The sequence below is a fragment of the Electrophorus electricus genome, chromosome 7, assembly GCF_013358815.1.
Source record: "Electrophorus electricus isolate fEleEle1 chromosome 7, fEleEle1.pri, whole genome shotgun sequence".
Lineage (NCBI taxonomy): Eukaryota > Metazoa > Chordata > Actinopteri > Gymnotiformes > Gymnotidae > Electrophorus > Electrophorus electricus.
Window position 1 is genome coordinate 22745928 of NC_049541.1, and position 24589 is coordinate 22770516.

Sequence of the window (24589 nt, forward strand, 5' to 3'; positions counted from 1 at the left end):
AAAATTAAGCGGTAAAATTCCCACCCACTTGTGCTAAAACATAACTAATGCGGGAGGTCATTAGAGCTTCTTGCATACTCATCTGACTTTATTCAAACACCCCCCCACCCCCGTGTCTCTCTCTCTGTCACACCACACACACACACACACACACACACACACACACACACACACACACACACACACACTGCATTCTATACATTTAATACACTTAAGCTTGCAAAAGCTTATAGACATTCACTATGTCCTCAAATGCTTAGAAGCATGATTTCAGTAAAATAAAAGAAGCACAAATTTTAAATGGAGTCAGCTTCTTATTTTTCTTTTTTATTTAATTATTAATGCATCATTTTCAGTGGCAAATCACAAACTTTTTCTGCTCTCTTATTTATTTATTTAGACCTTCACAGTGTGTGTGTGTGTGTGTGTATATGTAAGGCCAGGTCTCATTAGCCTGGTGTTTCCTATCAAAACAGCTTGTTTAGAGTTTATTTCTGCAGGTTCCTCTTGAGGTCAGTTGGACTACAGTATGTTTTACAGTATGATGTTTTTAATTTCTTTATGGTGGTGTCTTCTACACAGTAATGTGACAAGGTCTTGTGATGCTCTAGTTTGTCTTATGGTTTTAGGATTGGTGTTTTTGGAATTAGGATTAGATTTAGAGTTGGGGTTTGGATTAGTGATCAGTGTTAAATTGGTGATGTTTGTAGATGTTTTGAGTTGGTCAAAGTCAAATATATTTCTGTAGCACCAATTGCAACCTTTACTGTCATAAAACAACTTTACAGATTTGAGCAGTGACTCCTACACATATACCTTTTTTTATCTCTTTAAAGAGAGTGGCGAGAGAAGGGTAAAATGACTATTGTCCTTAATGAAGGACACAGATGTGCAGAGTGTGATGTATCTGTAGCACTCACAGTAGAAATGATGTCATATCAAACTCATCCCATTGATATTAAAGCTAATTTTCATGGCTCTGAGAAGTGTATAATTATGTTTAATTAGCCTTTTTATATTTAATATAAATAAATAAATAAATAAAGTAAATCAAGCATACCAGAAATTCCTGTGTGTGCATTTGGATTTATTAAGTGTGAGACCTCACATGTACATGTTGTACTCTGGCAGGAGAAAAATCTTTCTTGTGTGATCTCTGTGGCTTTGCTGGTGGGACTCGTCATGCTCTCACTAAACATCGTCGGCAACACACAGGTACAGACATATATACACACATTCACACATGCATGTATGTGGTCATTTGTGTGTGCATACATGTTTGTCTATCTTTTTGCATATGTACATGCATGTGTGTGTGTATTTTAGACCGTATCTGCTGGCTCTTATGCAGGTGAGCGGCCATTCCGGTGCCAGCTGTGCAGTTTTGCCTCCACCACGCAATCTCACTTGACCCGTCACAAGCGTGTACACACGGGTGAGAAGCCCTACCGCTGTCCCTGGTGTGACTACAGGTAAAAGCCCTACATCCCTAACATGTATAACAAATCTATACAATATTTTATATCTAACCCCTTACCCCCACTCTATGGTGGCTGTGAAGACCCATCGTGCTGCAAATGGAAATTACACAATTACGCAAAACATATTCCTCAGAATGAAATCTAATGCGCTACATTCCAGAATGCGGTGAAATAAAGAAAATGCTTCAGAAATGTTGCAAATCCAGCCACAACACAATGGAAGTGTTTGCAGAGGGGATGGACTCCTATGAGACCAGCAGTTACTGAGTAGCTGATGAAAATGCGATTTGCACTGTTATATCGTTATATTGGTTACATGGGATATATTTGTGTTACATGGGATTTTATTGGTGTTCTTTAAGGCTACATTCTTTACAACCTAGCAGCAGCAACATGCCCAAGAATGAGAAGCCTGAATAGGCCAGTTGTTCATTCTGAACCATATACCAATGACCATATAGAAATGTCTATTCCCTTTCCATGTCCCCTGAAAACAACACTTCTGTTGTGACTGGATTTGCAGCTTTTCTGAAGTTCTGAATTTGCACCATGTTTCAAAATGTAACACGTATTGTCATTTTAAATAAAGTGTGTTTTGTGTAGTTACAGGACGTTTTTTTCATTTGTAGCATAATTGTTAACTTGCAATGTGATGGTTTTTCCTGGCCATCATACCATCCCTACCTTTTACCCATATTCCAGTTATAGAAGAGTTCCTCAACTTGTCAGATTCTGCTTTTTCCCAGATTGCAATGCATCAACCCTAGCTGCATCCAAAACTACATATTAGTATTATTACATAAAGCCATAAATTTATGGTCTCATATGGAATCAGTCTTGTCTCAAAACACTGAGTAAGGAGACAAGATGAATTCATACCTCTGTTTGAGGTCCTTGGACACTGAACATTTTTTATACCGTTAAATGTCAACAGTATAATCAAAAAGAATAAAATGGTCCCTGCAGCCTTTCAGAATACTAAATGATGGATAACATTAACTAGGTAGCATTAAATGTAATTAAAAATATAATGAGGCTTAGCAGATGCTATTATAACTAGCTATATCTGTTGAATAATTACGATAACACTAGATATGTGTAATCTAATTTTATAGGCTTGTCATACATCAGGATTTATATTCACCAAACAGCATGCTTCTGACAAATTAGTCTGCTTAGATAGTACAGCTCCCTAACTGTTAGCTAATATCCGAATACCTATTACAACCTTTTAATACCCATAACTGAAATATATTGTATGGTATATGCAGAATTAGTTTGGTTCAAATGCTTCAAATTTTACCCTCAACCTCCAGCTGTGACGGTGGCAGAGGGAGTGAGATGTACAGTAAGTGTTGCAATGGAGTTAGTTTACTGACCATAATAGAAAGAAAACGCAGCACAGCATTGACCATGCAAAAAAATGTACTAAAAAAGTAAAGGTCAGAATGCTTGATGTATAGCGCACAGAGGTAGGCGTTTGTGGGCTTTAAATAGGGAGAAACACAAACAAGGTGAAGGTGATCAGTACTGGGGATTGTGAACGAGGTAGGTGTGGGTGTGTGTGTGTGTGTGTGTGTGTGTGTGTGTGTGTGTGTGTGTCCAGTGGGCACCTTATAATTGCAAGTAAATGATATTCATTACTGTTGCAATTGCATATTGCTTTGAAAGCTGTAGCACTGCAACTTTGCTCCTACATTTACAATTTCAGCAGGTTGAAAAAAATAATTATCATTTTATATAAAAAAATGTATGAACATTTTTATTTGGTTTATATTTGTTTTGACTTCTGAATAACTCTTACAGTTAGGGGTAAAGTTTACAGTTGGACAAAAACTATAATATATAAATTATATTTATATACTTATACTTTACATACACTACATTCAACTATGATATTATTTATTAGTACCATTGATATACCCTATAATAAGTATAAAATGATCTATAAATACTTTTTACATTCTTTTAAATTTTATATTGTGAAAGAAATCTTCAGCTCGTTCACACCCAGTCTTGGTCTTGATGTAGACTCAGCTCTAATGGTCTTGATGACAACACAGTGGTCTTAACCCATAACACTCACTTTAAGCCTAAGACTTACACACACAAACCATTTATGGTTTGTGTTTGTGAAAGACAGAGAGAGGGAGTGTGTGAGAGAGAGAGAGAGAGAGAGAGAGAGAGAGAGAGAGAGAGAGAGAGAGACGGGGAGAGAGAGAGACAGGGGGGGAGAGAGAGAGAGAGAGAGAGAGAGAGAGAGAGAGAGAGACAGACAGACAGACAGACAGACACACACACACACACACACACACACACTATACAGGCCCTAAAATAGACTGTACAGTTTTTACACAGTTCAACCACAAGTTTTTCCAGAAATTTAGAGAGGAACAAAAACTGGTTGAGAATGAGATTTGTTTTTTTTTCTGGATTGATATTCTGTTCTTTAGAACTGGATGAAACTATTTCAGACTGTGTTTTAAACATACAGCGAAGTGCTAGAGGTTAAGAAGGTGTTTAAAATAGAAAACAAGCTAGGCCCTGTTATGCCAAAAGTTTATTTTGGAAAAATGAAGGAGTAAAATCAAGTGAGAGTGGAGTAAAATCAAGTGGCTTTGTCTGTGTGTGCCTATGTATATGCATGAGAATGATAAAAGACTCAGGGCTTTGGGTATATACCAATAGCAGTCAGCAAAATTAGGCTTGTCTAGTTGTCTTGCTTTATGTTTGCAGAGTTTTAGGTGTGCAGTATTTATGGAGTTTGCAACCTTTGATTCATTGACATGCCTATTTTAGGACATTTCTGGTGCAACCACATTTATAAATACTTTAAAACCAATGTGAAATGAAAATACACTTGTTATTGCTGCCACTTGGTAAACTTTGACAGTTGGCATTTTCATGGACATAGATATTTTAGTTTAACATGTAACATTCATGACTTTGATGGGAAAACTCCCTAATTGTGAACCCTTTTCAATGTAAGCCACATGTGCAGCATGCGTGCTACTCCTTCCTCCCCAACACAACTACTGTGAAAATAAAAAAACAAACATAATGTCTGATGCCAAGGCCCAAAGAGAGAGAGAGACATTGTCTAGAGAAATACAGCAGTCAGTGTGTATTGTGGTGTCTTGAGCTTTAATGCTAATTTTGTCTTAAAGAGTAAAATAGTTGCAGTTAGTCTGAGTCTTAACATGCTACCCACAGTTAAGCTTCTCAGCCTCTTTGGCGTTTCTACTTCCCAGAGCTTCCTTAAGAACTGGAACCTGCTGATATGTGTTTAAACAAAACCAAACTGTCTATAAACAGAACTCTCCAATAAAAAATGTACACTGTGGGTTATTTTTATTCTTCTTAGTATTCTGAGTTCCCCCTTGGTTGTTTTTAATATATACACAGATATAGCTGGTATCTGGTTTATACACATCAGGTCTCCTGTACTTCATTTCATTTTATTTCAGTTAGTAATCTTTATTTTCATGACTATCACTATACAATTTCACCAAAGCACTGCAGAGACATGAGGGGAAAAAGTAATATATTCAAATGGTTACTTGTATATTAAAAATGTAGAGTGGCCTATAATTAAACAATTAAAATGCATAATGATATAAGGTCATGAATGACAAAGAAATGAATAAATCACAAAAATATACTCCATCTGCAGAGGTAATAATATCATAAAAATGTAAAATAGTAGTACTGGTATAAACAGATAGGATCCGGTAGCTTATTGACAGCTTAACGTATTATTTTCCTTAAAACTATATGGAACTAAGATGTATTTGTCTGCTCTGGTCACTGTCTCAGCCTTCCCCAAGCATAAGAAAGTTGGTCTCTCTCTCTTTCATTATTCATAGGTTTTTATTACATCATTTTTAATACATCTATAAACACATTTCCTGTTTGTATCTTACTTTTTCTCAGGTCAAACTGTGCAGAGAATATTCGGAAGCACATCCTGCACACAGGAAAGCATGAGGGTGTGATGATGTACAACTGCCCCAAGTGTGACTATGCCACCAATGCCCCCATGGATTTTCGCAATCATCTGAAAGAGATGCATCCAGACATTGAAAACCCTGACCTGGCCTACCTGCATGCAGGTATGTTGATTGCTCCCATCCTCTTTCTTCTTGAGGTAGTGGCACTGGTGCTAGCAGGCTAAAAGAAAATAAGCAGCCCAAAGAACAAATGATCATATAGAGCAGTACAGTTGCAACCACAGTCTATCAAGGTTTTAGTGCAGGCTGGTACAACCATTTGGCTCTAGCCAGAGCAAAACTAAAGAGTGATTAGCAAAGTGGAATCTAAAACAATTACATATCTTAGAAAACTCAGAATTAATCATAGAATTTGAATGGCTTCTATGTCTAATTCTCTCAAACATTCTCCAACTTTACTCCTGACCAGATAGTACATTTAAACTTTTTTCCCATATAGATGTGTATTATATATATAAAACTGTGCTATTTTGGTTTCACAGTAAGTGGTTTCTTAGTTTAAAAGGATTTTAGCATCAAGCAACGATTCCTGCAATGAAAATATAATATAAATAATTAACCCAGTATATCTATTATATATATTTTTTCTTATAGTATAGTATATAGTTGCATTTCATAAAAACATTAAGGATTCTATTTTTGTGGTCATAGTGAAAGCACAGAAATAAGGCATAAGATGGTGGTGCAGGCATGTGTTGGTATGGCAGTAATGTTTGCTATTTTCATGGTTGGCAAAGTACAGCTGATGAAAGACACACACGTACATTCTGTACCTGCGCAAAAGAAAATAACTAAAAAGGAACCTGAAGCCCTTGACTCGTTGATCCTATATCTCTGATGGGCAACAGCTAATTTCTATTGACACACACAAGTTATCCATTTCCTCAGTTGCAGAAGGTGTACCTCAAGGTTCTGTCCTTGGACTAATACTTTTCGTTTTGTATATCTTTCCAGATCAGTGGAAATTATGGTCTTTGGTATCAGTGTTATGCAGATGATATCTAGGTTTCATCTGTCTCCAAGTACATGTCTTACTTATTTAAAACATTAGCTTGGTATCAACTTTCTGAAATCAAATGCAGATCAAACTGCTGTTGATGGTATTCCTATCACACCAGTGCCAGTCATTAAAAACCTTGGCATCATTTTCAAGTCATCACTTAAATTTGAACACCACGTTGTTACTCACTAAAATGTTTTTTTTTTTTTTTAAGCATTTTCTCAACATCTGATCAGTAATGCTGATGCCAATTTGCTGATAAATGCTTTTGTTTTCTCATGTATTGACCCCTTTTTAATGGCCTTCCTGCCAAATTGCTAAACCGACTTCCGGATATTAAGAATTCTGCTGCCAGGGTTCTCACTTTTGTAAAGTGTTCTGCACACATCACTCCCATACTTCATCCACTACATTGGCTGAATGCAAGCTCCTTCTGTTAACCTATAGGGCCCATCATGGTCTCGCTCCTCCTTACCTAACTGAGCTCCTTCACCCTTATTGTCATTCCTGCTCCCATTGATCTTCTGAGGCAGCGGAAATTGTGCCACAGTTGTGCCATTCCTCGTACACAACTGTCGACAGTAGGTGGCAGGTCTTTCATTGACACTGATACAAAGCAATGGATCTCTCTCTCTCAACGACTTCTTGACTGTTCTACTCTTTCTTCCTTCAAAGCTGTCCTCACAATTTTCACTTCTCTGCACATTTCTCCTCGTCCTAGGCTTTTTTTTCCTAAAATGTAAAGTATCTTTGGGTGAAAGGTGCTATATAAGTTGAACTTGATAACAATAACAATACTGCTTTCTGAAGTTGGAGGCTTCTTATAATGCATATTCTGAGTTTTGAGTGACTCCTACCTGTTCTAGAGCTCCTTCCTTCCATAAAATTGCATACAGTGGTAATGCAGTGTTATGGTAATGACAAATGTTACAGCTGTTCTCTAGATAGCACAACAGAATTACTTTCCATGCAGAAAAATTAGCGTACCACATTGCCTTGGTAAATCAAGCCACAATGCACCAAAAACACTTATGCAGTTTATGTTTATATTATCTTAATAAATCATACCTTTAGACTGATTGGTCAATCTGATAACTCCCTCATAGCTGACTACTGATGCTGATTCAACATGCACAGTTGGCCAAAATAGCACTAAAGAGGGCCAACTAGTGGCAGTGGCATGAAATTCAATGCACTGAATATGAGCAACAGTCACCAACACCATCCAATGGCCTAATGTCATCTGACAGCCAATAGTCATGGACATAAGATGTATACAAATCACTACTGAAAACTCCTATAGGTTTGTGTGAGCCAATGTGTTTAGCCCCTCATTTGCAAGTCTTAATCAGCAAAGCAGAATAAGATAGAATAATTACAGTAATCCTTATCATCACCATCAATGTCTTCATGAACATTTCACATTACAGATCAGAAAGCTAGAGTGTTAAATTAACTCCAACAAAGCCTCCAGCTAGCATTAGTGAAAAAAAAAAGCTGCTTACATTCAGTGGTATCTGAGTGGTTAAGGTACTTGATTAGTAATCAGAAGGTTGTCGGTTCAGGTCTCCACTGCTGGACCCCTGAGCAAAGACCCTTAACCCTCAATTGCTCAAAGTTGTAGTCAGTCATAATTGTAAGTCACTTTGGACAAAACCATCATTTACATTTATCTGATGCTTTTATCCAAAGCAACTTACAGTTATGACTGAGTACAACGTGAGGGTTAAGGGCCCTTAACACAACTTGGCAGCAGTGGGGCTTGAACCAGCAACATGTCAAGTATAAATTACAAGTCAAGTACCTTAACCACTGAGCTGCCACTACTCCATCAGATAACTGCTGAGTACTCGTTTCAGGCCTAGCTGCATTGTTGAAATTCAGGGAATGTAAAATGAAAACATTTGTTAAAACAACATAAAACATTTGGATATACAGGGGATAGATTCAATAATAGAAACAAGGGGAAAAAATGTCGAATCATCGAATCATCTAGAACTTCAAGGAGAGATTCAATTGCAGTGAAGAAGGCTTCAGGGCACCCAAGAAAGTCAAGCAAGCATCAGGACCGTCTCCTAAAGAGGATACAGCTACGGGATCGGATCACCACCAGTGCAGAGCTTGCTCAAGAATGGCAGAACTCAGCTGTGAGTGGATCTACATACACAGTGAGGCGAAGGCTTTTGGAGGATGGCTTGGTGTGAAGAAGGGCAGCAAAGAAGCCACTTCTCTCCAAGAAACACATTAAGGACAGACTGACATTCTGCAGGAAGTATAGGGACTGCAGAGGACTGGGGTAAAGTTATTTTCTCTGATGAAGCCCCAAGAGACAAGGGACTGCTGTATAAACTGCCTCACAGAGACCTGGATGTCAGTGGAGATTCAGACAGAACAAGGGACCTTTCCAGGAAAGCAAAGGGGATGGTGTATGTTTTCGATAAACAGAGAAATGTTCACTTCACCGAATTTTTCTGCTCCCTGGACCTAGAATATCTTATCATATTGTGCAGGCCTATGGCTACTGAGAGAGGTTTCAGGGGTCTTTGTTATTGACAGGTACATACTCCCACAGGATGACACGGAGCTGGCACTCAGGAAACTGCATGAGGCTATTAGCAAGAAAGAAATTGAGTACCTTGAGGCCACCTCTATTCTTGAGGCCACCTCGATTAATGTCATTAATGTCAGGGAAAGTTCTTTCAGCATATCACATGTGGCACATGAAATCAGGCATGGATTATTGGTACAGTGTGAAGTTCACACAGCTCTAAATACACACTGCTGTGTTTAAATTGGGGAACATGGGGGAATATAGGAAAGCCAGCTATACCATCTATAAGACTACAAAAGCTAAATGTGAGTACTAAGGTGGAATCACTGTTCAACACGTACAAACATGAGTACCATGTGCCAGGGGTTAACCATGGAAATGCAAAAAAACTTGTTCTTTACTTAACACTAGTACTGCAGTTCCAGACCAACTAAATGCTTTTTACACTTGTTTCGAAGTAAACCATGCCTTGCTTTCGGAAAGTCTTCATCTCCGTGGCTGACATATGTAGATCATGATGGAATTCCTGGATATCTCCTCAGGTACTGTGCAACTAGCAAGAATGTTTACACCCATTTTCAACTTCTCCCTCTCCCACTCAGCTGTGCCAACCTGTTTCAAACTGACCATCATTGACCCTGTTCCAAAGACAGCCAGTGTGTAAGATCTAAATTGTGTGCTTTGAGAGGCTGGTTAGAGACTACATATACTCCTTACGAGCTTCCACCCTAGACCAACTGCAGTTTGTATAATGGAAGTGCAGATCCACTGATGATGCAATAGCCCTGACACTATACACCATTCTCTTCCATCTAGATAAGAGACACACATATTTGAGAATGCTGTTTGTGGACTATAGCTCAGCATTCAACACCATCATCCCCTCGAGGCTCAACATTAACCTCTAGGTTTCCAACAGGGATCTAGGTCCCAGCAGCTCTTTCTGCATCTGGATCCTGAATTTCCTGATGGGCCGACGCACGGTAGTAAGGATGAGCAGCATAACCTTCTACCCGTTGACCCACTGGAACCCCTTAGGACTGTGTGCTCAGTACTCTCCTTGTACACTCAACTGTACAGACAAACACAGCTTTAATGTCATTATTAAATTCACATAAAATGGACCAGGAATGCTTCTTTGGCTGTTTATCATTAGTTAACAGCTGAGGTAATATATTACATGTGATTTTCTAGTAAATTACTCTAGTAAGTTACTTCTGTTATTTGCTGCAGGATCCACAATAATGTTAACCCTATTTATTGAATGAATTTTATCAACAGATAAATAAAATGCTAACAAAAGTTACAAAGTTACAGCTGTGTTCCACTCCAATTAGCATATTATGCTAGGGGAAAATGTGCTTCACGTCCATCTGTAATTTGGCAAGCAGCCATGCTTTGCAGTGTGTAGGTATCTTTGTCAGAGTATGTCACTGCTAGAATGAGCAGAGACCTGACATCAGAGCAAACACGGGGTCTGACTCCTTTTGAAATATATACGGTTACACCGCTCTTTTCTCTGGCAACAGTGTTCCTCCAAGGGTTCTCATGGGTGGGGTGATCATTTAAAGGAAGAGGCACTCAAACTGGTCATTCTGAACAGGGCTGATTTGAAATAGTGAGAATGGTGTTATGGTGCTTGATCCTTGTGGCAGTTTGACCAAAGCATGTCATAGACATTTGATTAAGAATCCAGGTTACTGTGTTAACTTGTGTAAGGGGGTATAAAAGGTCCCCTTTAAAAATAAGCAGTGATCAGAAAAGTGGAGGTAAAAATACACAGACTGGCCACTTTATTAGAGACACCCATCCATGTTTTACTGAATGGTATGGTGCCTGCTAGTTTACACACAAATGACCTATTGTAGTGCTGCTGCCAATGTGCTAAATTACAACTTGTGTCAGTGGAATTGCTGATGATGCAAGGGGGTGCACACAGCAGTCTCTAAATACAAAGTTGTTACACCAGACTAATGTAAATGCACTGTTAGTAACTGATTATAATCTTGTTGGTTTAAAAAATAAAGCTTTTAACTTGTCACTGTAGATTAAATGAGCTTGTTTTCATGTCAGAGGAGACTTAAGTGATGGAGGCAGACCCTTCAAATGACATAATTCTAACGCCAAGTTGTACAGTGTTATATGTTGGGTGAGACTCTTGCCTTCTACGTGAGGTCTTAGCAGTGGATGATGTGCCAAGATGTTGGCTTGTTAAGGTAAAGCTGAAAAGAAAAAATCTATGGGTATCATGGTGTATTAGTAAATAGCTTGAGTATTGGACAGTTATTCAGTATGTTACACTTGAGATGTAACCTTTGTGAAGAACAATTACTTAAACTTTCAGAAAATCTGAATTGTGGTTTTATGCTGTTTTGGATACAGCCCTAACTAGATACAAATGTGCTACCTCAGACTTCTGTATTGCATCCACTGACAATGTGTCCTTCATTTTTTATTATGTTTGATACTAGCAATGAACTGAATAGGAGATGATTAAAATTTATTTATCTCAACTGTTTAGTAAAACGTAATGACTGCATGCAAGCAAGTGTATTGATTTCTGCACAGAATAGCTTTTTAATTGCAAATGTGAAAAAATGTCACACTCTACACTCTACAGCTGTCGTCCTTAGCAAGATTGCTTTTCAAATAGAAGCACAGTGAGTGAAAAGAGGCATGTCTTTGAGGTGTGTGCCCAGTAGCAGTGTGACATGCAGGTCATACATTGCCCATCAAGTTTTTGAACACATACTCTTATTTATTTTTACCAGTTTCCCATTATAGAATACCAAAAAAATGTACCTCTTCTCAGCATGGGTGAAAAAGAGAAGAGATTAACAGTGTGGATGTTGAATGACCCTGCTTGTGATTGGTTGATGTTAGTGCTAGGGGGAGGCCTGGAGAGAGGGCCAGAAAGAAAAAAGACAGATGAAATGGTGACCGCTCCACAGAGTCTCTCACACACACACTGACCGCTGCAATCCACCTCTTGGGCACCTCTTTATACTGCATGCAAAGATGACGTTTATGTGGCATGCAGATTTAAGATCTTCCCAGGACTAGCTGTGAACATGTTTCCCAAAATATCTTATTTATCACAAATTTTTCCAAAATACATTTTCTAGAGTAATGTGACATTTCTGTTGTGGGTTTGTCTTGGACATGTTAGAGTCACACTTACATGATATCCCTCATAACTTTACAAATTAACTGCACCTTTTCCCACAATATATTGCATCAGCATTCACGTTACACCAGAAAAACAGTACTGTGATTAATAGAAGCATTTGAATATCATCACACTCAGGTCAGTGTACACTAGTTATAGTTGTAGTTTCATTTGAGACTATTCCAGGACTAGAGATAAGAAAAAAGGTGAAAATGAACAATGAAAATAAAGAGTGCCTGCCAAAGTGGAGATGCTGGAAAAACAAGTGTCTACATATAAATAGTTTGTGTAAGAAGAGATATGATGTGAGATATATCAAATATTCTCTTATTTCTCACTAGTTTATTTTTTAATATGTCACAAATAATGACCATGATGGCACTATAACCACAAAGTCTAAGATTTGTGACAGTTGCATTAATGTAAACTGTACCCCTGTAAAACTAATCTCCTTCCTGCTCTTAAAAGTTAAACCAGACATGTGTTTATGAAGAAATCTGAGAGTAATTACTATTGGATCTACACATTTATTAAGAGTTATTACTATTACTAAGTATTTATTTTCACATACATGCTCAGATTGACCTCTGATTAATGTGCTGATATGCAAGCTATCCCTGCAAAATTACTGGAGTTATATGCAGTAATGAGTAATAAATGGTATATGGTGCCAATTGCTAAAATACATAATGATATTCTGTGTCAGGGGTCAGCCAGTTGCGGCTCTGGAACTGATTGCGGTTCCTTTACTGTCCTCTTGCGGCTCCAAAGCAGAATCAGAAACAATTAATAAAATGATTATTTGTGTACATGCATTATAACACCAATAGTCTAAAAATCAAAAGTCATGGCAACAGACAACAGTCTCATCTAGATTGCTAACAAAATGAAAAAAGAAGAATACTGAGAATTTAAAGATGAGTGGACAACCTCATTTGCATTCATATGCACTCCAACTGGTTTCCTGATATATTTAATCTGTAGTGAGACTCAACATTTAAGAACAGTCAAAAATTGAATGTTAAGTTAAATGTCCCATGAAACCATTCTACTTTTGTAGAAATGTTTCCTGCCAGGGATGCAAAAAAAGCTGAGCTAAAGTTTAATGTAAAGATGGCCAGCATTTTCACAGCTCTTTAAGTGTTCCGACAATCCCACTTATACCAGTTTTGTGGAATCTCAAGAGATCATTAAACTTGGAAAATAATTTACTGATGCTGATATGTAAAATAATGTTTTATGAAAATGGCACAACAGCTCTATGCTAATTTCCAAAATAAAAATCCTGAAAAAAAATATCCAGCAAAAATGTATCCATCAACATTTACACAGCACACATCTCCCACACATCAATTACAGCACCCAGCCACTCCCCAGTTCACACTCACCAACCTTTTGAATCATCACTCTCACCTGTTCCCCATTCATGAGCACAATATTTAAACCTCACAGGTGCTCAAGTTCAGTTATTCATGTTGAATGTCCCTAGCCTCCTATAAACTGCCAGTTGGACTCTCTGCTTTGTATGTGAAGCTTTTTATGAAGGATATTATTGCTAAAATAAACATTTTGTGTTGCACTCACGTCTTGCTCCTTCTTCCAGAATGTTACACAAAAAGTCAGAGACCAGACTTTATTTAATTTTAGCCTATATTAATCCATTAATGCACGCGCACACACACACACACACACACACACACACACACACACACACACACATATATATATATATATATATATATATAAAAAGAATATGCTTGTTTGAGGAACCTCACCTGTGACTCTTGAGTGTTGCAGCATCTGAGGGGGTGGCCGTAGTTTGGATTAAGTAACGAGATTACTAAACATATTTCAACAGTTTCTACCCATTTAAATGTGTCTAGCTTTCCTTCTGTTGCAGCATAATTAAATCCTTTGGCCCTTAGTTCTGTTCATTTGAACCAAAGTGCAGCTTTGGCAATTAGCTCTGCATGTTAGCTATAGTCCTCCAGTTACTGAGCTGTCTTGGATGATGAGGAGCATTACTGCATCTGGGTGGTACTGCTGACTCTGAGCACTGGTCAGTTAAAGAGAGTAGTAAAGCATAAGTCATGTGTTTGGGAAAAATCTCTACCATTACCAGGAGAAAGAGAAAAATGAACAGAAAGAAAAAAAGACCCTTGTTACTTGTGTGTTGTTCATTAGTATTGGGTTGGGTTCCTATTAGAGCATACAGAGTGTGAGAGAAGAGTAGAATCCTGAAGGTCCCTCAGAACAGCTCAGTGACAGTGCATGTGAAAGGCACTCTTGGAGAGTTTATGTATGCATGCACTTGCATATATATGTCTGGATCTCTTGGAGAGTGTGTGTATGCAAGCATGTGCCTATATATTTCTGGGCTCTCTCATGGAGAGTGTGTATATGTGTGTATATGTGCATTTATAGGTCTCCTCCTTAATTCAAGGTTGAAAAAGCCTCTGAGAGATTAACTCTAAAATGGTAAATTAGTGCTAAAATGGGTATGGAAAATTTACACATATACTTTTGAATGGGCTAGAAATTCATATTTATATAACTATTTTTGTCACTGTATGAGAACTCTACAGCTGCTATAGCCACTGCCTCAATCTCTGTTAAACACACTGGTGTTTTTAATAATTTAAATTTAATGTGCAGGAAGAAGATTAAAAAAGCAGCTATGCCCCGTGTGTGTGGGTGGGTGGGTGCGTGTATGTATGTTTTTGCAGTGGGTTATCATATTGCTATCAGTATTTATTTGAGATATAAAGCAGATCTTACATGGGGTTGAAGGCATATATTTACTTTAAATAGTGTAAGATATATAGAAGGTTAATTTTAAACTAAGTCACCCCTTAAAGCTTGTTCCCATATTTGTGTGTGTGTGTGTGTGTGTGTGTGTGTGTATTGGTGGAGGGGATTTTTTGTTTTGTTTTGTTTATTTTGGATAGTTGCCCACAGACAGAAAACAGGTAAACACCTGCATTGCTCAGTTCACTTTGTTTAAAATATTTAAATCTATTTCTCTGTCTCTTACTCTCTGCGTCTCTCCTTTGTCTGTCTCTGTTGTTTCTCTCTTTCTATCCCTTTCAGATGCTGCAGCCTTCTGTGCAGATTTTAGTATAGACCTAGGATTATCTGTTGATTTAAATTACCTTGCAAAAAATGTAAAACAGCTATTTCCTCACAACCTTTAAACTGATAATACTTTCCTTTTATGCTTCATTAAGAAGGCTTGGCTATTGCACGTAATCATTCTGTAGTCTGTTTATCTCCAGTGAGCTTCAATCTCTGCTCGTGTGTATATGTGTGCATGTGTACATATGTGAGTTTATTCATTGGCCTGTTGTAAGCCTTCTGCCAGGAGATTCCCACACCAAACATTCATCATTTCTCATCATTTCAGTTATCATATTTATCACATTTATTTTTCTTGCCCTCAACCAGCAAAAATGTTAATCCCCCCTCACCCCCTCCCCTGCCCACCGTATTCTTTTTATACTTATCTATTTACTCCCCCCAGGCAAGATGTGTGCTGCCACTCTTACTGAGTGACAGCAGTCAAGTGGCCTACAGAAATCTTTGTTTGTTTATTTATTTATTTTTTGGTCAGCCATTTGGCTGGTGTTGATGGCCCTATCTGGAAACCCAATTTATTGCTGTTTCTGTGGGTACTGGGTGTTGTCACTCACCATGAATGACAGCTCTCAGGGTCAAGCCTTGGCAGTGTGACTGGCTCAGTACACACAGCTTTCTTTCCCTTTGCTTCTCTGCATCTCACATTGGTTCATGCACACATACATTAACTTACACAGTCATGAACGTTTGCCTCTTTTCATTAAATCTTTTTTGAGTGAGAAGCTGACCAAGGTGCTTTGTAATAAACTGCAGCACATTATGACACATTGATCTGATCATGAGGTAGAGCCATGCATTATTAAGTCTCTATTCTGCCTGTTCTCTATTCTGAGGAATATGCACTTCAGTTTATACTATATTCCCAGCCTAACTGTCCCACAATATTTTGTTCTTTTACTTGTTCTTCATCATTTGCAAGTGCAGTTCCCCCCAGCGCTTTTAAAATGTAAACATACTCAGAAAATAAACATACTATAATCTGTATCTAAACCATCACAATTGTGGTGATGTATATGACTGCTTTATCTATATGGGTGTAATAGAGGTGTTTGTAGAGGTGTTTGGTTGCTCTATCTGTAAATGGGTGATGTGTGACTGCTTTGCTTCTAAACAGGATTTGTTGTGCTTGGAGGTTTCTGTACAATTTTTTCAATATAATAATATGATTACTTTTTATCAGTCTGATAATTTTGTGAAACTGATTGAATGAATGATTGTGCATGTCACTTTCTGTCACTTTCTTATCTATTAGTCCATTGGAGTGAAAATCACAGTGAATGTTGTACTTTTGTTTTCTATCTTGTCTGATTCATTTTCAAACTGTATAATTTTAAACATTCCAGAAAAAAATGTAAAAACACAAAAACAAAGTACTTGCAAAAGTCTGTCATTCATTGACCAGAAATATTGACACAGCACTGTTCTCTTGTGCACAGGAATCACTTCCCTGGTTTGTCCTTAAATAATTTAAAAACATGAGTGTTTGTTTTTATTATTATTTACATTTATATATCGCCTTTCCCATACTCAAGGACACTTTACTGACATATATATAGACCTTATGCATTTTGCACTTCTAGTTATCAGCATTCATCCCTGTATTCTACAGTATTCTAGTTCATTGGTATGTCTGATTCTAACTTACTGTACTGTACTAGGATATATTCTATGAGTAAAGGACAAAGCACTTTTGTAAGTTGCTCTGAATTAGAGCGTCTGCTCTCTCTATATATATATATAAAAGCTGTGTTACAGTGACTCACACACCAATGCAAAGTGGCAGCCAATTTCTCTCTATCTGTAATGGTGGCAGCACAGAGAGAGTGAGAGGGGAGGCTGACATAAAGTGATCTTTATTTTCCATCAATTAAACGGCTGCGAAGCCTTTGACCACAAGAAAACCAAACAGCGTTGCGCTTGGTCGTAGTGCGTATCTCTAAGGTCCACTGATATGCAGTGCTAACATGAGGAACCTGTGGGCTTACATAATGAAAGAAGGAAACAAGGAATAGGTGAGACAGGTTAATAGATGGGTGGTTGGGAGCATGGCAGGTGTGTGGTGTGATCCTGAACAGGAGTGGGCATGTCCCTCCTGCTGGCTGACTGGCCTACCATGACACTATCAGAAACCACAGCCGCTTGGGGCAACTGATGCAGGGGAAGGAGGTTAAGACCAGGATAGAGCCATCACTGGACATACATGCACATGTGTCTATATATACATGCACACATATCTGTATATACTTACACACAGGTCACATTCATACAGGACAATTTAGAGTATCCAATCAACCTAACCTCTGTGTTTTTGGACTGTTGGAGGAAACCAAAGATCCTGGAGGAAAACCCACACAGACACGGAGAGAACATGGAAACTCCACCCAGATAGGGCTCAAACCCAAGACCCTAGCACTGAGAGGCAAATGTGCTAACCACCAAGCATTCCTTTGGGTGTGTTTTGCAATATTGGGAAGGCTATTTTAAGAATCTGCAAAAAATGAAGCCCAGGAATATTAACACTGTCCTTCTGAAAGAATAAGCTAGCTAGACTTGAAGCTAGTGACATGGCAAAGATAACTATATTGAAGGTACATAATACCATCTCTTCTGCTAACTCTAAATAATAATCAGATGATGCTGCCAGTTTATCAGAAATTATTTTCTCAGCAGTAACTTATTTGACCTGCTTCCAACTTGAATAATTCAAAATATATATTGTGTAAGCTAAGTAAATATAATGGAGAATTTATCAGTGCTAGACTACTACTGGGCCCATAAAGTAGTTTTACTACTGATTTACTACTGATAAAGTATTTTTACTACTGAAAGTCACTGATTTTAAAAATTAGCAGCTCTTCACAGCCCTAATGGAATTTGGAAGTTAAACTAAACATTAAAGATGCCACTTCCCTGTTTTTGGCCCAGATATTCAGAAGACACAATAGCTTCCATCTGCACTCCAGGTCTTCTGTCACTCATTTTGTTTATCCAGCTCAATTCATTTACTGTGGTTGGCATGAATTGTATTCTTACCCAAGTGTGATAGCTATTGTAATGTTTTATCACAGATACAAAGCTTTCTTTCTACATTCAATAATACAGACTGTGAATATTTGTACACTGCTTTGGAGATTTTTTTTTCCTAGAACAGCACTCAGTCTTCAACTAGGAGCAGAGTTACTTCTCTTAATCTCAAATTCTTGGGTCTAAAAAACTAGCAGATCAGAGACACACTGAATACAGCACATGGAATGGAGTTAAATTCAGAACATTACATCTCTCCCCATTTTCAGAAAAAAAGGAAATGTGTAGAGTTGGAAATACAATCACTCATGCAGAATATTATATTGCATTTGGAACAGGACACTAAACCAGAATTAACAGCATTTTTTTTTCTTTTTTAAACAGTAACCTCTTAGACATCTGGTATCTTACAGTAATGTCCACCCTGCATTTCATCTATCAGAAACTGCGGCAGCTGTTGGTATCTTCATAGGGTGTGCTGTGCTGTGTGTGTGTGTGTGTTACTTTTCTGTCCTGGAGCAATATGTATGTAGATGTTTCCATCACAGGCACTATACTTTAGTAAGTGCAAGACCGAGCTTGAACAATGAAGTGTTCCTCGTAATGGATTTGCATGGATGAGATGCCTTTACCAAGGATCCTTCCCACTATGTAGGGTTCCATATCCTAGGGTTCCATAATTTGTTCCCTCTTTCTGGTTGACGACAAAGGAACTAACCTTCAGGTTCCAGGACAGAAGGCCTTACTGTTTTGTTTTGGTTGGCTTGATCTTTCATGCACTGTTTTGGCTTTTCATCAGTTTGCTGATTTGATGTCACTCGGTGAGGTAGACATGATGGGCAGGGTTGTGCGAAGCTAGCAACCAAATATTGAGTTGTGCTGTAAGGTGTAGCTCTGTAGTTTCGAAGAAAATTGTACATAGATTTTTTTCATGACTTTCCTTCGACATGTAGCTGTGATGGTTTTCATGGAATACTCTGCCTCTGCATTAGTTGCTGGCCAGTAAGGTGTTACTTTGATGTCTGAATCACAGATATTGACTGAAATTTTGACCAATGAAAGTGGGCTGTTATCAGTATTTACAGTTTCAGGAATTCCACGGGACAAGATAATCTTGTCCATTTTTGGAATAACAGTGGTAGCAGAAGTGGCTTTCACAATTTCTACCTCAAGGTATCTTGAGCATTCATGATCAACTATTAGTAAGTATTCTCCACATGGAAATGGACCTATGAAATCTATGGAGACATCAAGCCATGGACCCTTAGGAATTTTTGAGCAGTTCCCTGTGGTTTTGTAATGTGACAGCTTGGCGAGAAACAGAGTGTGGAACTGCTCTTTCCACTATGCTGTCTATACCTTGAAACCATATTTTCTCCCTCGGTAGCTGCTTAAATGTGAGCAAGGGGAATAGCTTTTTCTTGCAGTGAGGCTGGTTAGAGACTACATCTGCTCCTCACTACCTGCCACCCTAGACCAACTGCAATTTGCATAATGGAAGTGCAGATCCACTGATGATGCAATAGCCCTGACACTATACACCATTCTCTTCCATCTAGATAAGAGGAACACATATTTGAGAATGCTGTTTGTGGACTATAGCTCAGCATTCAACACCATCATCCCCTCGAGGCTCAACATTAACCTCTAGGTTTCCAACAGGGATCTAGGTCCCAGCAGCTCTTTCTGCATCTGGATCCTGAATTTCCTGACGGGCCGACGCACGGTAGTAAGGATGGGCAGTTTGGATGATTTAGCTGTATGTCTTTCAACAGCACATTGGCAGGGGAATTCACTGTTAGTTCATCCTTTATATGGAAAAGAGTCTGTGTGATGGTCGTGTCGAAGGAGTGGGATGCCTAGACAAGTCTTCTTAATCAAATGAGTATTTATCAACACAACAAATAGAAACTGAAAATAGCAACGCGATGAACAGAGTAAGACTCTAAACAGTAACAATACAACGACCTTAACAACATGAAGCAACACTTGTGTTAACTCACGATACATGGTATACACTGGGTTAATCACCGAAACCAGACAGCAGAACAATAGGGATTTAAATACATGTGTTAACAAGGAACATAACAGGTGTGACAAGGACAATTAATACAGCAGGGGCGTGATGACGGACAGACACGCATACACGGTTAAGAGTCTAGGTTAGGGGGCCGTACCGTGACACTATGAATCTATGATGTTGGCAGAAGCAAGGAGATCCTTAATGACAAGTCTTGTTAAGGTCAGCTTAATATGAGAAGACAGTCAATAAAACTCAAGATGTTGTTAACAATACACACAGTGATTTGAGGCTTTTCTTTTGCTCATTGCATTTTCCATATATGAGTTATATTGTTACTGATGTTCAGTTGTTCCAGTCACTTCCATGGCCACAGCTGTATAAAATCAAGCACACCAATCACCTAGGCATGCAGACTGCTTCTACAAACATTTGTGAAAGAATGGGTCACTTTCAGGAGCTCATTGAATTTCTGAGTGGTACTGTGATAGTACGCCACCTGTGCAACAAGTCCAGTCGTGAAATTTCCTCCCTACTAAATATTCCACACTCAACTGTCAGTGGTATTATAACAAAGTGGAAGTGATTATGAACGACAGCAACTCAGCCACGAAGTGGTTGGCCACGTAAAATGACAGAGTGGCATCAGCAGATGCTGAGGCACACAGTGCGCAGAGGTCACCAACTTTCTGCAGAGTCAATCGCTACAGACCTCCAAACTTCATGTGCCCTTCAGATTAGGTCAAGAACTGTGTGAAACAGGGCTTCATGGAATGGGTTTCCATGGCCAAGTAGTTGCAGCCAAGCCTTACATCACCAAGAGCAATGCAAAGCATCAGATGCAGTGGTGTAAAACACGCCACCACTGGACTCTGGAGCAGTGGAGACATGTTCTCTGGAGTGACGAATCATGCTTCTCTGTCTGGCAATACGATGGACGAGTCTGGGTTTGGCGGTTGTCAAGAGAACAGTACTTGTCTGACTGCATTCTGCCAAGTGTAATGTTGTGGAGGGGGGGATTATGGTGTGGGGTTGTTTTTCAGGAGTTGGGCTTGGCCCCTTAGTTCCAGTGAAAGGAACTGTTAGTGCTTCAGCACACTGTCATTCCTAAATCCCCAGTCATCTAGTTGTAAAGTTAAACATTCAAATGTAAAATGAAAATACAGACTTCAGAACTAGTTAACGAGAATAGCTGGTCCTGTCCTTTATTGTAGGTTTACAAGCATTATTGAGTCACCCTCCAGAGAATGTTTAACAATCAAACAAACCCACATTTTTATACATTGGTCAGAAGTGATTGTTTTCACCCCACCTTTTTACATACTAATGTTTGCATTTGCCACCATTACATCCAAACCATACATTAGTCAAGCTATGCAAACTGATATTCAACACCCACACCAGTTGGAACCCATTACCACCACATCCCAAGAGAAGACTTCTCTTAAACTTGTCCTAGAGAAGATTGTTTTTCTGTACCGTCCTGAGCCTGCTGGAGAGGTCATATATCTTACCCTGAGGTCCACCAAAGCCTACCCAGGATCCTTTGCTGAAGCCTGCAGAGGCCTCTACAGAGGCCCTGTATGCAAATCATTCTGAAAGGACACAATCTCTATACTCCCTTATGTTTTATGTTATTAATCTGTCTAATGCACTGTTAGGCCTCTTTTCCCTGTTATCACTCTTTTTATTACCTCAACACCAAGAAATTTTGGACAATTTCATGCTCCAAACTTTGTGGAAATAGTTTGGGGATGGCCCCTTCTTATTCCAACATGACAAGGTCCACAAAGACATGGATGAGCGAGCTTGGTGTGGAAGAACTTTACTGGCCTGCACAGAGTCCTGACCTCAGTCCGATAGAATACCTTTGGGATGAATTAGAGCGGAGACTGTGAGCCAGGCCTTCTTGTGCAACATTAGTGTCTGACCTCACAAATGCGCTTCTGGAAGAATGGTCAAAAATTCCCATAAACACACTCCTAAACCTTGTGGAAAGCCTAACCATTCAAAATGTTACCCAACATTTGAAGGAGCATTTACCTGCTCTCACTGGACTTGTCTTTGTTTAATGTTAGGATGCTGCATTGCTAGTTTCACCAGCTAGCTAGCTTTTGTTGGAAGGTTCGTGGCATAACCCACTTCCCCCTTACGATGGCTGTGAGGCCACAACACAATGGAAGAAGTTTCCGGAGGACACGCAGAGGGGATGGAATCTAGCAATAACCGAGTAGCTGATGAAAAATAATTATATTTGTGATTGCCATGCATGTATCACTGGTTCTGTTGATACAGAATGAACAACAGACCTAATCATGCTCCAAATTCTTGCACATTTACTCTTTCTAGGTTGTACAGAATGTAGCCTTATAGAACACAAAGAAATTTAATCTAATGCAACTAAGTTTCTGTATTAATACCTAGTTAGCTAGCTAGATACATTCAGAATGTGTTACTTATTTACAGAATAGATTACATTTTCATTCAGGTTTGATCATTTAGCTGGTCTGCTACAATGGCCAATTTGTACTAACTTATCTGAAGTGTGATGTTTTTACATTCAAAATATGGTTTGAAATCAGTAACACTCTAAATGAAGATGTATCGACAGAACTTGTGTTGTATTAGACAGTATCTTATTAGGTTGAACTGGATTGTAAAAATAGGAATACTATGTATGTAGCTAGCTAGTTATTTACTGGCAGGGTCAGGTTTATATTTGTGTTAAATCGCATTTGCTTTATTAGATTTCTTTAAGGCTGCTTTCTTTACGACCTCACAGTAGCAATATATGCAAGAATGCATAGCACAAATAGGCCAATTGTTCATTTTGTACCATAATAACAATTTGTGTATTTTCAGCAAGATGTTTCTTTTGCAGTGCAGCTGGTAACTTATAACATGGGTCTTCCCAGGCACTGTAAATAACACGTTTTTAACTACGTCTACTACACTGCAATAATGACATATCTGTCTGCATAGCCAGTTGTTGCTATGGCAGCAATGAAATTAGGAAACTCAAAGAAAAAGTACTCATCTACACTCTTGGAACTTTATTACACCATGGAATGAATGTTTTAATATAAACATCTACTTTGTCATATATAAACTGGCTCCTCCTACTACTAATTCAGAAGCATGTTATTTGCACAGCTGATTAAGGATCTCTGTCCAAAACATTGTTTCTTTGGCAATTCTCTGTAAAGGGATGTATATGGTCAGCAACATTACTCAGGTAGGCTGTGGCATTTAAATGATGTTCTGTTGGTATTAAGGGGCCAAAGTGTGCCCAGAAAATATCCCTCACTCCTTTACACAACCACTACCATCATGAACCATTGATACAAGGCAGGATAGATCCATAATTTCATGTTGTTTATACCAAATTCTCACCCTACCATCCAAATGTCGCAACAGAAATGGAGACTTATCAGACCAAGAAACATTTTTCCAATCTTCTATTGTCCAATTTTGGTGAGCTCATGTGAATTATAGCCTCCATAGTATTTTCTTAACTGACAAGAGTGGCACCCGGTGTGGTCTTCTACTATAGCCCATCTGCTTCTAGGTTCGACATGTTGTGCGTTCAGAGATGCTCTTCTGCATACCTTGGTTGTAATGAGTGAACCATACTTTTTTGAGCTGATATTGAACCAGTCTGGCCATTCTCCTCTGACCTCTGGAAACAACTTTCCTCTTTCATCCAAAGAACTACTGCTCACTGAATATTTTCTCTTTTTTTCATCCCATTCTTAGGGTTTTTTTCCCTAGGGGGTTTTAGGATGGCGGGTGTGTGTGTTTGTGTGTGTGAAGAGGCATTTGTGGGGTTTAATTGCTTTGTTGTTCAGTAGAATTAGGAGGAGTGGATGGTATAGGGTTGGTAGGTTTTGTATTAAGGTGAGCATAAAGTAGGTTTTGTGTGAGGTGGGATTAAAATGGCAGAGGATTAGGAGGGAAATGCAGCATAGTGCTGGCACAACAGCCCTGCCTCTTTCTCTTACTCTCTATTTCGCGCTCTGTGTTATATACATAGGTATGAGGGTAATGAGACTGCATGAGCATGTAATGTGTGGTTACTAGTCTCACATGAATGAGAACGAGCATGCCTGGTCAATAGGCTTAGAATGCCCTGGGGAACTATTGATTTTAGGAGAGCATGTGGGCTACACTTCTCTAATTGATTCTTTACCAGCCTGTAG

The 24589-nt window shown here is 38.7% G+C and overlaps 1 protein-coding gene across 1 annotated transcript in view; it reads left to right on the top strand.

Moving 5' to 3' along the window:
• Positions 1–24589, top strand: part of znf407 (zinc finger protein 407) — an 81665-nt gene that overhangs the window by 51555 nt on the left and 5521 nt on the right. Inside the window, exons 6-8 of the mRNA XM_035528654.1 lie at positions 1132–1215; positions 1352–1472; positions 5415–5593. Coding sequence (XP_035384547.1) covers positions 1132–1215; positions 1352–1472; positions 5415–5593 — 384 coding nt within the window. The remainder of the gene's footprint in view (positions 1–1131; positions 1216–1351; positions 1473–5414; positions 5594–24589) is intronic.